The 13,146-nt window shown below is 36.7% G+C and overlaps 1 protein-coding gene across 3 annotated transcripts in view; it reads left to right on the forward strand.

Annotated features, from left to right (window-relative positions):
• INTS11 (integrator complex subunit 11) overlaps positions 1-13,146 on the forward strand; it is a 258,653-nt gene that overhangs the window by 4,206 nt on the left and 241,301 nt on the right. For 2 of the 3 annotated variants that reach the window (XM_079326274.1, XM_079326275.1), the window contains exons 7-17: positions 987-1,021; positions 2,299-2,437; positions 3,969-4,033; positions 4,349-4,538; positions 6,271-6,354; positions 6,449-6,538; positions 7,639-7,801; positions 8,949-9,056; positions 9,606-9,667; positions 10,159-10,301; positions 11,521-11,650. In XM_079326274.1, the coding sequence (XP_079182400.1) occupies positions 987-1,021; positions 2,299-2,437; positions 3,969-4,033; positions 4,349-4,538; positions 6,271-6,354; positions 6,449-6,538; positions 7,639-7,801; positions 8,949-9,056; positions 9,606-9,667; positions 10,159-10,301; positions 11,521-11,650 (1,209 nt within the window). Of the gene's footprint in view, positions 1-986; positions 1,022-2,298; positions 2,438-3,968; positions 4,034-4,348; positions 4,539-6,270; positions 6,355-6,448; positions 6,539-7,638; positions 7,802-8,948; positions 9,281-9,414; positions 9,668-10,158; positions 10,302-11,520; positions 11,651-13,146 lie in introns of all 3 variants that reach the window. The other variant, XR_013776783.1, reaches the window with a different exon arrangement.

Below are 13,146 nucleotides of genomic sequence, written 5' to 3' on the forward strand. Positions count from 1 at the left end.
TCAATTCCATTCCATTTCATTCCCATTCCATTCCCATTTATTTCAATTTCAATCATTCCCATTCCATTTCATTCCCATTTTCCTATTTCAATCATTCCCATTCCATTTCATTCCCATTTATTCCTATTTCAATCATTCCCATTCCATTTCATTCCTATTGATTTCTATTTCAATTCCATTCCATTTCATTCCCATTTTCCTATTTCAATCATTCCCATTTCATTCCCATTGATTTCTACTTCAATTCCATTCCATTTCATTCCCATTTATTCCTATTTCAGTCATTCCCATTCCATTTCATTCCCATTTATTCCTATTTCAGTCATTCCCATTCCATCTCATTCCCATTTATTTCAATTTCAATCATTCCCATTGATTTCAATTTCAATCATTCCCATTCCATCTCATTCCCATTTATTTCAATTTCAATAATTCCCATTCCATTTCATTCCCATTTATTTCAATTTCAATCATTCCCATTTATTTCAATTTCAATAATTCCCATTCCATTTCATTCCCATTTATTTCAATTTCAATCATTCCCATTTATTTCAATTTCAATAATTCCCATTCCATTTCATTCCCATTTATTTCTATTTCAATCATTCCCATTCCATTTCATTCCCATTGATTTCTATTTCAATCTTTCCCATTTCATTTGATTCCCATTTTATTCTCATTTATTTCCCATTCTACCCCAAACACCTTCTCTCCAGCCCAAAAATCCCCCTTTTTTATCCTAAAATTCCCCACTTTTATCCCAAAAATCAATCCCCCCTTTTATCCCCAAAAATCCCCATTTCCATCCCAAAATCCCCCTTTTATCCCAAAAATCTTTTCTCCCCTTTTATCCCCAAAATCCCCCTTTTATCCCAAAAATCTTTTCTCCCCTTTTATCCCCAAAATCCTCCTTTTATCCCAAAAATCTTTTCTCCCCTTTTATCCCCAAAATCCCCCTTTTATCCCAAAATCTTTTCTCCCCTCAGGGTGATTATAACATGACACCAGACAGACACTTGGGGTGAGTGAAATCTGAATTTCTGTGAGTTAAAGTAAATAAATATTAGAAAAAAAAAAAAAAGATTTTATATTGCATTATATTATATTGCATTATGCTGCATTATATTGCACTATGTTGCATTATATTATATTATATTATATTATATTATATTATATTATATTATATTATATTATATTATATTATATTATATATATGAATATCATCTATGTGGTTTTGTACATTATATTATATTATATTATATTATATTATATTATATTATATTATATTATATTATATTATATTATATTATATTATATTATATATATTACATTACATTATATTATATATATTACATTACATTATATTAATAAACTACATAAATAAATTAATTTTTTTAAAGTTAATTTATTTAATTTATTTTATTTCTAAAATTAAATCAAAATGTTAAAATTTTATTTTTCTTAAACCTACAACAATTTGGGAAGTCATCTTGAGTTGCAAGCAGCCAGAAGCCATTTGCAGATTGATTATGGGATGGAATTGTGTTTTTGTACATAAAATCATATTATATTGTATTGTATTACATTCTACTCTATTCTATTAATAAACCACATAAATAAATTAAATTTCCTAAGTTAATTTTAATTTATTTAATTTATCCTAAAAATTAAATTTAAAATTTAATTTTTTTTTAAAATTTACTTAACTCATTTTATTTTTAAAATAAATCAAAATTTTTAAATTTTTAAAATTTATTTATTTAAAATAATTTGGGAAGTCACCTTGAGTTGCAAGCAGCCAGAAGCCATTTGGGGGTTGATTATGGGATGGAATTGTGTTTTTGTACATAAAATCATATTATATTATATTATATTATATTATATTATATTATATTATATTATATTATATTATATTATATTATATTATATTATATTATATTATAAATATGAATATCACCTATGTGTTTTTGTACATAAGATTATATTATATTATATTATATTATATTATATTATATTATATTATATTATATTATATTATATTATATTATATTATATTATATTATATTATATTATATATATTACATTACATTACATTACATTATATTAATAAACTACATAAATAAATTAAATTTTTTAAAGTTAATTTTAATTTATTTAATTTATTTGATTTCTAAAATTAAATCAAAATGTTTAAATTTTATTTTTCTTAAACCTACAACAATTTGGGAAGTCACCTTGAATTCCAAGCAGCCAGAAGCCATTTGGGGGTTGATTATGGGATGGAATTTTGCCTTTCAGGGCTGCCTGGGTGGACAAGTGCCGGCCTGACCTGCTGATCACAGAATCCACCTATGCCACCACCATCAGGGACTCCAAACGCTGCAGGGAGAGGGATTTCCTCAAGAAGGTGCATGAGACTGTGGAGAGGGGAGGCAAGGTAAACCTCACTGATTTACTGCTCTCAACCAGATCAAAATTCAAATCAGATTAATTCAAATTCTCCTTGGTTTAGGGAGAGCTTGGATTCCATTGCAAATTGAAAATGTTGCTGGGAATTGAGAGGATGGCAGGTGTTTGTTCAGGAATAATAATTATAATTAAAATAACCCCATAAAATAATAGCCATGTAAAATAATAGCCATGTAAAATAAAATAATAGCCACAGAAATAATAACCAGATAAAATAATAGCCACATAAAATAATAACCAGATAAAATAATCGCCATATAAAATAATTGCCATATAAATAATAGCCACATAAAATAATAGCCACATAGATTAATAGCCACATAGATTAATAGCCACATAAAATAATAGCCACATAGATTAATAGCCACATAAAATAATAGCCACATGGATTAATAGCCACATAAAATAATAGCCACATAGATTAATAGCCACATAGATTAATAGCCACATAAAATAATAGCCACATAAAATAATAGCCACATAAAATAATAGCCATATAGATTAATAGCCACATAGATTAATAGCCACATAGATTAATAGCCACATAAAATAATAGCCACATAGATTAATAGCCACATAAAATAATAGCCACATAGATTAATAGCCACATAGATTAATAGCCACATAAAATAATAGCCACATAAAATAATAGCCACATAGATTAAAAGCCACATAAAATAATCAGCAAATCCTGATTTGAAATCCTGCACAAGGAAAATCAAATTCAAATTCTCCTCGTTGTAGGGAGAGCTTTGATTCCATTGCAAACTGAAAATGTTGCTGGGAATTGAGAGGATGGCAGGAGTTTGTTCAGTAATAATAATCATCATTAAAATAACCCCATAAAATAATAGCCATGTAAAATAATAGTCACATAAAATAATCAGCAAATCCTGATTTCAAATCCTGCACAAGGAAAATCAAATTCAAATTCTCCTCGTTGTAGGGAGAGCTTTGATTCCATTGCAAACTGAAAATGTTGCTGGGAATTGAAAGGATGGCAGGTGTTTGTTCAGGAGGAATAATTATCATTAAAATAGGAATAATATTGTTCAGGAATAATAATCATCATTAAAATAGGAGTAATATTGTTCAGGAATAATAATCATCATTAAAATAGCCACATAAATAATGATTGTATTAAAAATAGCCACGTAAAATAATAACCCCATAATAGCCCCATAAAATAATAGCTATGCAAAATAAAGTAATAGCCACACAAAATAATAACCAGATAAAATAATAGCCACATAAAATAAGTAAAAAACCCATAAAATAATAATTCCTCCACAAGGAAAATCAAATTCAAATTCTCCTTGGTTTAGGGAGAGCTTTGCTTCCATTGCAAATTGAAAACGTTGCTGGGAATTGAGAGGATGGCAGGAGTTTGTTCAGGAATAATAATCATAATTAAAATCATAGCTATATAAAATAATAACCAAATAAAACAATACCCACAGTTTGGCTCTCTCACACTCTGAATTCCATCTCTTTTCCAGGTTCTCATCCCAGTTTTTGCCCTTGGACGTGCCCAGGAACTTTGTATTTTATTGGAAACTTTCTGGTGAGTGCAACCTCAGATATTTCATTAAAAACTTTCTGGTGAGTTGAACTTTGGGTATTTTATAGAAACTTTCTGGTGGGTGCTGTCTGGGCATGTCCCACCTGCTTTTTTGGGATCTTTGTGTCTGGTGAATGTTGAAAATATCTGTAGTGAGAAGGAGAAGGGCACTAAAACCTACATGGGAGTTTAGCATTAAAATACTGATTTATAACTCATGAAAATGAAGAAATAAACCCCCCCAAAAAAACCTTTGGGAGACTCCTCAGATTTACAGATATCCTGGATTTACTTTGCCCTTTGTCATTTCTTTTGCAGGGAAAGGATGAACCTGAAAGCTCCAATTTACTTTTCCACGGGGCTGACAGAGAAAGCAAATCATTATTACAAACTCTTCATCACCTGGACCAACCAGAAAATCAGGAAAACTTTTGTGCAGAGGAACATGTTTGAGTTCAAACACATCAAAGCTTTTGACAGAGCCTTTGCAGATAACCCAGGGCCTATGGTAGGTGAGGGGCTGGGAGGTTTTTTATTCCAGTGTGATCCCAAATTCTGGTAAAAAAATCATCCTGAGCATTCTCAATGCCATAAATCCCAGCTAAAAATCATCCTGAGCATTCTCAATGCCATAAATCCCAGCTAAAAATCATCCTGAGCATTCTCAATGCCATAAATCCCAGCTAAAAATCATCCTGAGCATTCTCAATGCCATAAATCCCACCCTAAAAATCATCCTGAGCATTCTCAATGCCATAAATCCCACCCTAAAAATCATCCTGAGCATTCTCCATCCCATAAATCTCAGCTAAAAATCATCCTGAGCATTCTCAATGCCATAAATCCCAGCTAAAAATCATCCTGAGCATTCTCAATGCCATAAATCCCAGCTAAAAATCATCCTGAGCATTCTCAATGCCATAAATCCCACCCTAAAAATCATCCTGAGCATTCTCAATGCCATAAATCCCACCCTAAAAATCATCCTGAGCATTCTCAATGCCATAAATCCCACCCTAAAAATCATCCTGAGCATTCTCAATGCCATAAATCCCAGCTAAAAATCATCCTGAGCATTCTCAATGCCATAAATCCCATCCCAAAAATCATCCTGAGCATTCTCCATCCCATAAATCCCAGCTAAAAATCATCCTGAGCATTCTCAATGCCATAAATCCCATCCCAAAAATCATCCTGAACATTCTCCATCCCATAAATTCCATCTAAAAATCATCCTGAGCATTCTCAATGCCATAAATCCCAGCTAAAAATCATCCTGAGCATTCTCAATGCCATAAATCCCATCCCAAAAATTATCCTGAGCATTCTCCATCCCATAAATCCCATTTAAAATTATCCTGAGCATTCTCCATCCCATAAATCCCATCCCAAAAATCATCCTGAGCATCCTCCATCCATCAATCCCATCCCAAAAATCACCCTGAGCATTCTCCATCTCATAAATCCCATCCTAAAAATCATCCTGAGCATTCTCCATCCCATAAATCCCACCCTAAAAATCATCCTGAGCATCCTCCCCCATCAGTCCCATCCCAAAAATTGTCCTGAGCATTCTCCATCCCATAAATTCCATCTAAAAGTCATCCTGAGCATTCTCAATGCCATCAGTCCTACCCCAAAAATCATCCTGAGCATCCCCCACCCAAAAAATCCCATCTAAAAATTATCCTGAGCATCCTCCATCCATCAATCCCATCCCAAAAATCACCCTGAGCATTCTCCATGTCATAAATCCCATCCCAAAAATTATCCTGAGCATTCTCCATCCCATAAATCCCATTTAAAATTATCCTGAGCATTCTCCATCCCATAAATCCCATCCCAAAAATCACCCTGAGCATTCTCCATCTCATAAATCCCATCCCAAAAATTATCCTGAGCATTCTCCATCCCATAAATCCCATCCCAAAAATTATCCTGAGCTGCTTTATTTGGTACCACCAAAAATTTATTAAAATTAATAAAATGTATTTCTTAAAAAAACACTTATATTTTTTCCATCAGATATAAATATTTCTAAGAATATTTTTTTTTATTTCCTAAATCACTGGCTCAGCTTGTGAGAATTTTAGACAAGATGGGAAGGAAATTAAAGAATAAAAATCTTGATTTGTTGATGAGTTTTGATGAATACTCTGCACAATTTTAGGATATTTATAAAAATCATAGAAAAAATGTTTTTTTTTTACAATGATTTATGGCTAATCTTTAATTTCCAGGTGGTGTTTGCAACCCCTGGGATGCTCCATGCAGGACAATCCCTCCAAATCTTCAGGAAATGGGCAGGAAATGAGAAAAACATGGTAATTTTTTTTTTTTGGTTGATTTTTATGGTCATTTAGATGTTTAAATCCATGGAATTGTTGTTTTTTTTCTGATTTTTTTGATTTTTTCCAGGTGATCATGCCTGGCTATTGTGTGCAGGGAACTGTGGGCCACAAAATCCTCAGTGGGCAGAGGAAACTGGAGATGGAAGGAAGACAAATTGTGAGTTGGATTTGAAATTTTCAATTCCCAGCATTGAAAATACCACAAAATAATATTTCAATTATTTTAATATTTAATTAATATTCTTATTATTTTTTCTTTTGTTTTAGCAAAGCTGGATTTGGGTTTTATTCCCCCCTTTTGCTTCAGCAAAGCTGAGTTTGGGATTTTTTTTTCCCTTTTTATTTTAGCAAAACTGGATTTGGAATTTTTTTTCCCATTTTGCCTTAGCAAAACTGAGTTTGGTTTTTTAATTCCCTTTTGTTTTAGCAAATCTGGATTTGGGTTTTTTTCCCCTTTTGCTTCAGCAAAAGTGGATTTGGGATTTTTTTTTCCCTTTTTATTTTAGCAAAATTGGGTTTGGTTTTTAAATTCCCTTTTTGCTTTAGCAAATCTGGATTTCTTTTTTATTCCCTTTCTCTTTAGCAAATCTGGATTTGGGGTTTTTTTCCCTTTTGCTTTAACAAATCTGGATTTGTTTTTTATTCCCTTTCCCTTTAGCAAATCTGGATTTGGGGTTTTTTTCCCTTTTGCTTTAACAAATCTGGATTTGGTTTTTATTCCCTTTCTCTTTAGCAAAACTGGATTTGTTTTTTATTCCCTTTCTCTTTAGCAAATCTGGATTTGGGGTTTTTTTCCCTTTTGCTTTAGCAAATCTGGATTTGTTTTTTATTCCCTTTCTCTTTAGCAAATCTGGATTTGGGGTTTTTTTGCTTTTACTTTAGCAAAACTGGGTTTGGGGGATTTTTCCCATTTTACTTCAGCAAAACTGGGGGGGATTTTTTCCCCCTATTGCAATAATTTCTGCCAAAAATCTTTTGCTTCTACCATAAAACCTTTAGGGACCACTTTTACTAATGAGACAGCAATATCAAAACTGATAAATTTTCAACAAATCCACATAACACAACTCCAGCTGACCTTTAAATAAATATTAAATATTATTTCCTTTATTCCCATGCCAAAACGAGGCAGTTTAACCCTTTGATTTACAACCAACCAATTCAGATTTTCTCCTTGTTCCTTTGAAACAAACCCTGAGGTTTCTGGGTGTGTTGGAAAGAAATGATCAGTTCCTAAATTGCTGTTTTGTTCCCCAGCTGGAGGTGAAGATGCAGGTGGAGTACATGTCCTTCAGTGCCCACGCTGATGCCAAGGGCATCATGCAGCTGATCAGGCAGGCAGAGCCCAGGAATGTGCTGCTGGTGCATGGGGAGGCCAAGAAGATGGAATTCCTCAAGCAGAAAATTGAGCAGGAGTTCAGTAGGTATCACTGGCAGGGGAACTGAACACACTCACACCAGAGGTTTGGGTCCTAAAATGAGATAGAGAATAATTTTTGATTTATTCCAATGAGGGAGAGGTCATGGGGCATTGCCTAAAATGAGAGAGGATAATTTTTGATTTATTCCAATAAAGGGAGAGGTCATGGGGCATTGCCTAAAATGAGACAGAGGATCATTTTTGATTTATTCCAATAAAGGGAGAGGTCATGGGGCATTGCCTAAAATGAGACAGAGGATCATTTTTGTTTTATTCCAATAAAGGGAGAGGTCATGGGGCATTGCCTAAAATGAGACAGAGGATCATTTTTGTTTAATTCAATGAGGGAGAGGTCATGGGGCATTGCCTAAAATGAGAGAGGATCATTTTTGTTTTATTCCAATAAAGGGAGAGGTCATGGGGCATTGCCTAAAATGAGAGAGGATCATTTTTGTTTTATTCCAATAAAGGGAGAGGTCATGGGGCATTGCCTAAAATGAGAGAGGATAATTTTTGTTTTATTCTAATAAAGGGAGAGGTCATGGGGCATTGCCCTCAGATTTTTTTCTCCCTTTTTATCCTCATTTTCCTCTCTCTGTCCCCATGGGAGAGGCACAGACTTCCCAAACACCTGAGATTATGTCCAACCCTCCCTTTCCATTTTTAATTCTTACAGAATTCAGTTTTCCCCATTGCTTCTTTCATCTTCCAATATCCAGTTTCATTTAGCAGCAATGAATTAGCATTCATTAATTAAGCCCAGTTAATTGCAGTGAAGCTTTTGGGCATGAATTTAGATTGTTTCCTATAGGATAGGAAGGAATGGCTTTAAAACTTGAAAATCACATATTTGATCCCTCAGCACAGTTGGGTGTTGTGGCATTTACATGTTCCCTCAAAGAACTGATTCATCAGCATTAATTAATTAAGCCAAATTAATTGCAGTGACCCTTTTGGACACGAATTAGAATTACTTTCCATGGGAGAGCAGGGAATGGCATTAAAACCTATAAATCACATTTTTGATCCCTCAGCACAGATGAGGTGACACTTACACCTCCCCTCAAAAAACTGATAGCTGTACCACCTTAATTAACACTAATTAAGCCCAGCTAATTGCAGTTTGGTTGCTCTGCTCCCTTTGCAGATGTCAGCTGCTTCATGCCAGCCAATGGAGAGACCACCACCATCCTCACCAACCCCTGCATCCCTGTGGACATCTCCCTGGGCCTGCTCAAGAGGGAAGCTGCCATAGGTGACACTTTTCATATTATTAATATTAAATTAAATCAAATTAAGATCTGTTGTGTATATGTAATAACATTTACAATCAATGTGCCCACATGTGTTTGTAGCAGCTTGGTTTGGGAAAGCTGGGATTCATTTTGTAAAGTAAATTTTAGAAAAATCAAATGTCATTTTTTTCTCATTAGGGAATGCTCTGGGAAGAGAAGGGATATTCTTAATAAATATTATTTTGTTAATATTTATTATTTCATTAACATATATTATTATTATTATTATTAAAATTTTTTTTAGCTGCCAGAATTTCTGAGAATGGTTAACTGCTGTATTATTTTATTAACATTTATTATTATTAAATATTTTTTTAGCTGCCAAAATTTCTGAGAAGTTCTGCTATTGATGCATTGATTAAATAAGAAATGTGTAAAATTTCAATGTCTAAAAGATAAGAAATGTGTAAAATTTCATTGTCATTCACCTGGGCAGGTCTCAGGGCAGATTGGGGTGCATCTCCCCTGCTAATTTATGATTTATTTTTTAATTAATTGATTTGCTCCAGGTCCTGCTCCAGATGCCAAGAAGCCAAAGCTGATGCATGGCTCCCTGCTCATGAAGGACAATGTGAGTCACAGCCCTGGCTTCTTGTGTCCTCTGGGGTTTTTTTTTGCCCTCTGATGATGCTTTTTGTGTCCTCTGGGGTTTTTTTTTGTGTCCTCTGGGTGTTTTTTTGCCCTCTCAGGGTGTTTTTTGTGTCCTCTGAGGCTGTTTTTGGAATCCTCTGGAGCTGCTCTCACGTTTTAGGTGCCCAAATCACCATGAGCAGTTCTGCTTCCTCCCCAAAGAGCTGCCTCATCTTCAACCTCACATTTATTTTCAACATCCCTCCCCTCCTGGAGCTTAAACCACCTTCCAGAGCCCAACTTGATCATGTCTAATATTTATTTATCATTATTCAGTTGGATGTTTTGTCCCAGTCTCACAAACACACCGTGACGTTTCAGCACAGAAATTCCCCTTTGCTCCCCTTAACCCCAGGGCAGCACAAACCCCACAAAACTCCCAGAATTACATCCCCACTGATTCTTTTTGCTCTTTTTTTTTTTTTCTTTCAGAGTTTCAGGCTGGTTTCCTCTGAGCAGGCCCTGAAGGAGCTGGGGCTGGCAGAGCACCAGCTGCGCTTCACCTGCCGCGTGCACATCCAGGACCCGCGCAAGGAGCACGAGACAGGGCTCAGGGTCTACAACCACCTCAAGGGGTGAGTGCTGCAGCCCTGCAGGGCTGAAACAATCCAGCAACACAGGTTTTACTCAGGAAGCAGAAAAAATGATTTATTGGAGCAGTAGGAATGTTTTTAGACTGGTTAGTTAAGGATAGAATTAAGCTCGTTGGTACAAGGAGGGTAAAATCAAAATATCACGTTGTCCTGGTTTGAGGGACAGGTGTCTGCCAATAAAGGCAGAAGTTTCTCTTTGAAATGGAGGATTATTATTATAATTTTGAAATTAAGGGGCTCTCAGGCCAAGGTATGGGAATTAGGAGTAACAGTTCTTTGCTAGGAAAATTAAAATAGAAATGCAGTATTACACAGAACAATCCCAAACCCTGCCAGAGTCAGAATCCAAGCTGACACAGTCAGTCAGTCAGGGTGGTGGCACAGTCCCATTCCATGGTGCTGCATCCTCCTGCAGGGGCAGATGTGGCTCAGCTGGAGCAGTGCTCCTGGAGAAGGTGCAGTTTCCTCTGAAGCTCTAGGGATGATGTGGAAGGGTCTGGTTTTCCTCTGGAATCCAGTGGAAAGAAGGTGCCTTGGTGTCCAAAATCTCAGTTTTTATCTGGGTAGGAAAGGCTTGGCTCCTGCCCTGGCCGGAGCATCTCCCAGTGGGATGATGGAATTTTATCAGCCATGCACTGGGACTCAGTGGCCATGAACAGGAGATATCTCCTGGAGGGAGGATGGGCTGTGGGAAGATAAAGATGATTGCCCAGCTGGTTTAAAGATGGCCCATTAGCAGAGAATGTGTGCCAGGAGATAAAGATCACTGCCACACCCAGTTTGTAACAATGGCCCATTAACAGGAGATATCTCCCACAGGGATAAGAATCTCTGCCACACCCAGTTTGTAACAATGGCCCATTAACAGGTGATACCTCCTGGATGAAGGGTGGGTCATGGGAAAGATAAAGATGATTGCCCAGTTGGTTTAAAGCTGGCCCATGAGCAGATAATGTGTGCCAGGAGATCAGGGTCACTGCCACACCTGGCTGCAGCAGATGGGGACAGAATTCACATTTCTGGCCACATCAACCCAACTCACCCATTCTTCATGGGAATCCCTCAGGTGCTGCTGTAGGGAGCAGTTGGGAAATCCAGCAGCACAGGTTTTATTCAGAAAGTAGCCAGGAGTGGGAATCAGGCTGGGGCTGGGCTGGGGTGAGGCAGGCTGGTCCCAGCTGGTGCCACTCTGGCCCTGCAGGATCCTGAAGGATTACTCAGTGCAGCACCTCCCTGACGGCTCCATCACCGTGGAGTCCATCCTGATCCAGGCCACAGCTCACTCTGAGGAGCAGGGCACCAAAGTGCTGCTCGTCTCCTGGACTTACCAGGTGGGAATTCCTCATTTTCCACCTCATTCCTGACTGATACCCACCTGCACTCCTGATACCCACCTGCATTCCTGATACCCACCTGCATTCCTGATACCCACCTGCATTCCTGACTGATACCCACCTGCACTCCTGACTGATACCCACCTGCATTCCTGATTGATACCCACCTGCATTCCTGATTGATACCCACCTGCATTCCTGATACCCACCTGCATTCCTGATACCCACCTGCATTCCTGATACCCACCTGCATTCCTGATACCCACCTGCATTCCTGATAGATACCCACCTGCATTCCTGATACCCACCTGCACTCCTGATTGATACCCACCTGCATTCCTGATACCCACCTGCATTCCTGATACCCACCTGCATTCCTGATACCCACCTCATTCCTGATACCCACCTGCATTCCTGACTGATACCCACCTGCATTCCTGATAGATACCCACCTGCATTCCTGATACCCACCTGCACTCCTGATTGATACCCACCTGCACTCCTGATACCCACCTGCACTCCTGATACCCACCTGCATTCCTGATACCCACCTGCATTCCTGATACCCACCTCATTCCTGATACCCACCTGCATTCCTGATTGATACCCACCTCATTCCTGATACCCACCTGCATTCCTGATACCCACCTGCATTCCTGATACCCACCTGCATTCCTGATACCCACCTGCATTCCTGATTGATACCCACCTGCATTCCTGATTGATACCCACCTGCATTCCTGATACCCACCTGCATTCCTGATAGATACTCACCTGCATTCCTGATTTTTCACCTCATTCCTGATAATCACCTGCATTCATGATTGATACTTAACCTGCATTCCTCATCTTCCATCTGCATTCCTGATTCTCACCTGCATTCCTGATTTTCCACTTATATTTCCACTTACCTATTTCCACTTTCTTACTTATTTCCACTGCTACTTATTTAATATCCACTGCTACTTATTTAATATCCACTGTTACTTATTTAATTTCCACTTACTTACATTTCCACTCACTCATTTATTTCCACCTATATTTCCACCTTTTTATTTCCACTTATTTATTTACTTATTTCCATTTGCTTATTTATTTCCACTTACTTACTTATTTCCCCTTATACTTATTTTCACTCACTTATTTATTGCCACTTTGATTTCTACTTATTTCCACTTTGATTTCCACATTTATTTCCACTTATATTTCCACTCATGTTTATTTCCACTCATATTTAGTTCCACTTACAGTTCCATTTTTTCCTTCCACTCATTTATTTCCACTCACTCATTTCAGTTCTGTGTTTTGAGCTCTGCTGAGTATTTAATGTTTTGTTTCTTACTTGGAAAATTTAAAACAAGTAGAGAACTATTCCTGATCATAATATTATTTTATTTGATAGTTATTCCATCATCTTCACTTTTAAACTCATTCTTGAGACATGAATTTGTGATTATTCCAGTTTTTAAACACAGCTCACATTAGATCTTGCA

Source organism: Erithacus rubecula (assembly GCF_903797595.1).
Source record: "Erithacus rubecula genome assembly, chromosome: 24".
Classification (NCBI taxonomy): Eukaryota; Metazoa; Chordata; class Aves; order Passeriformes; family Muscicapidae; genus Erithacus; species Erithacus rubecula.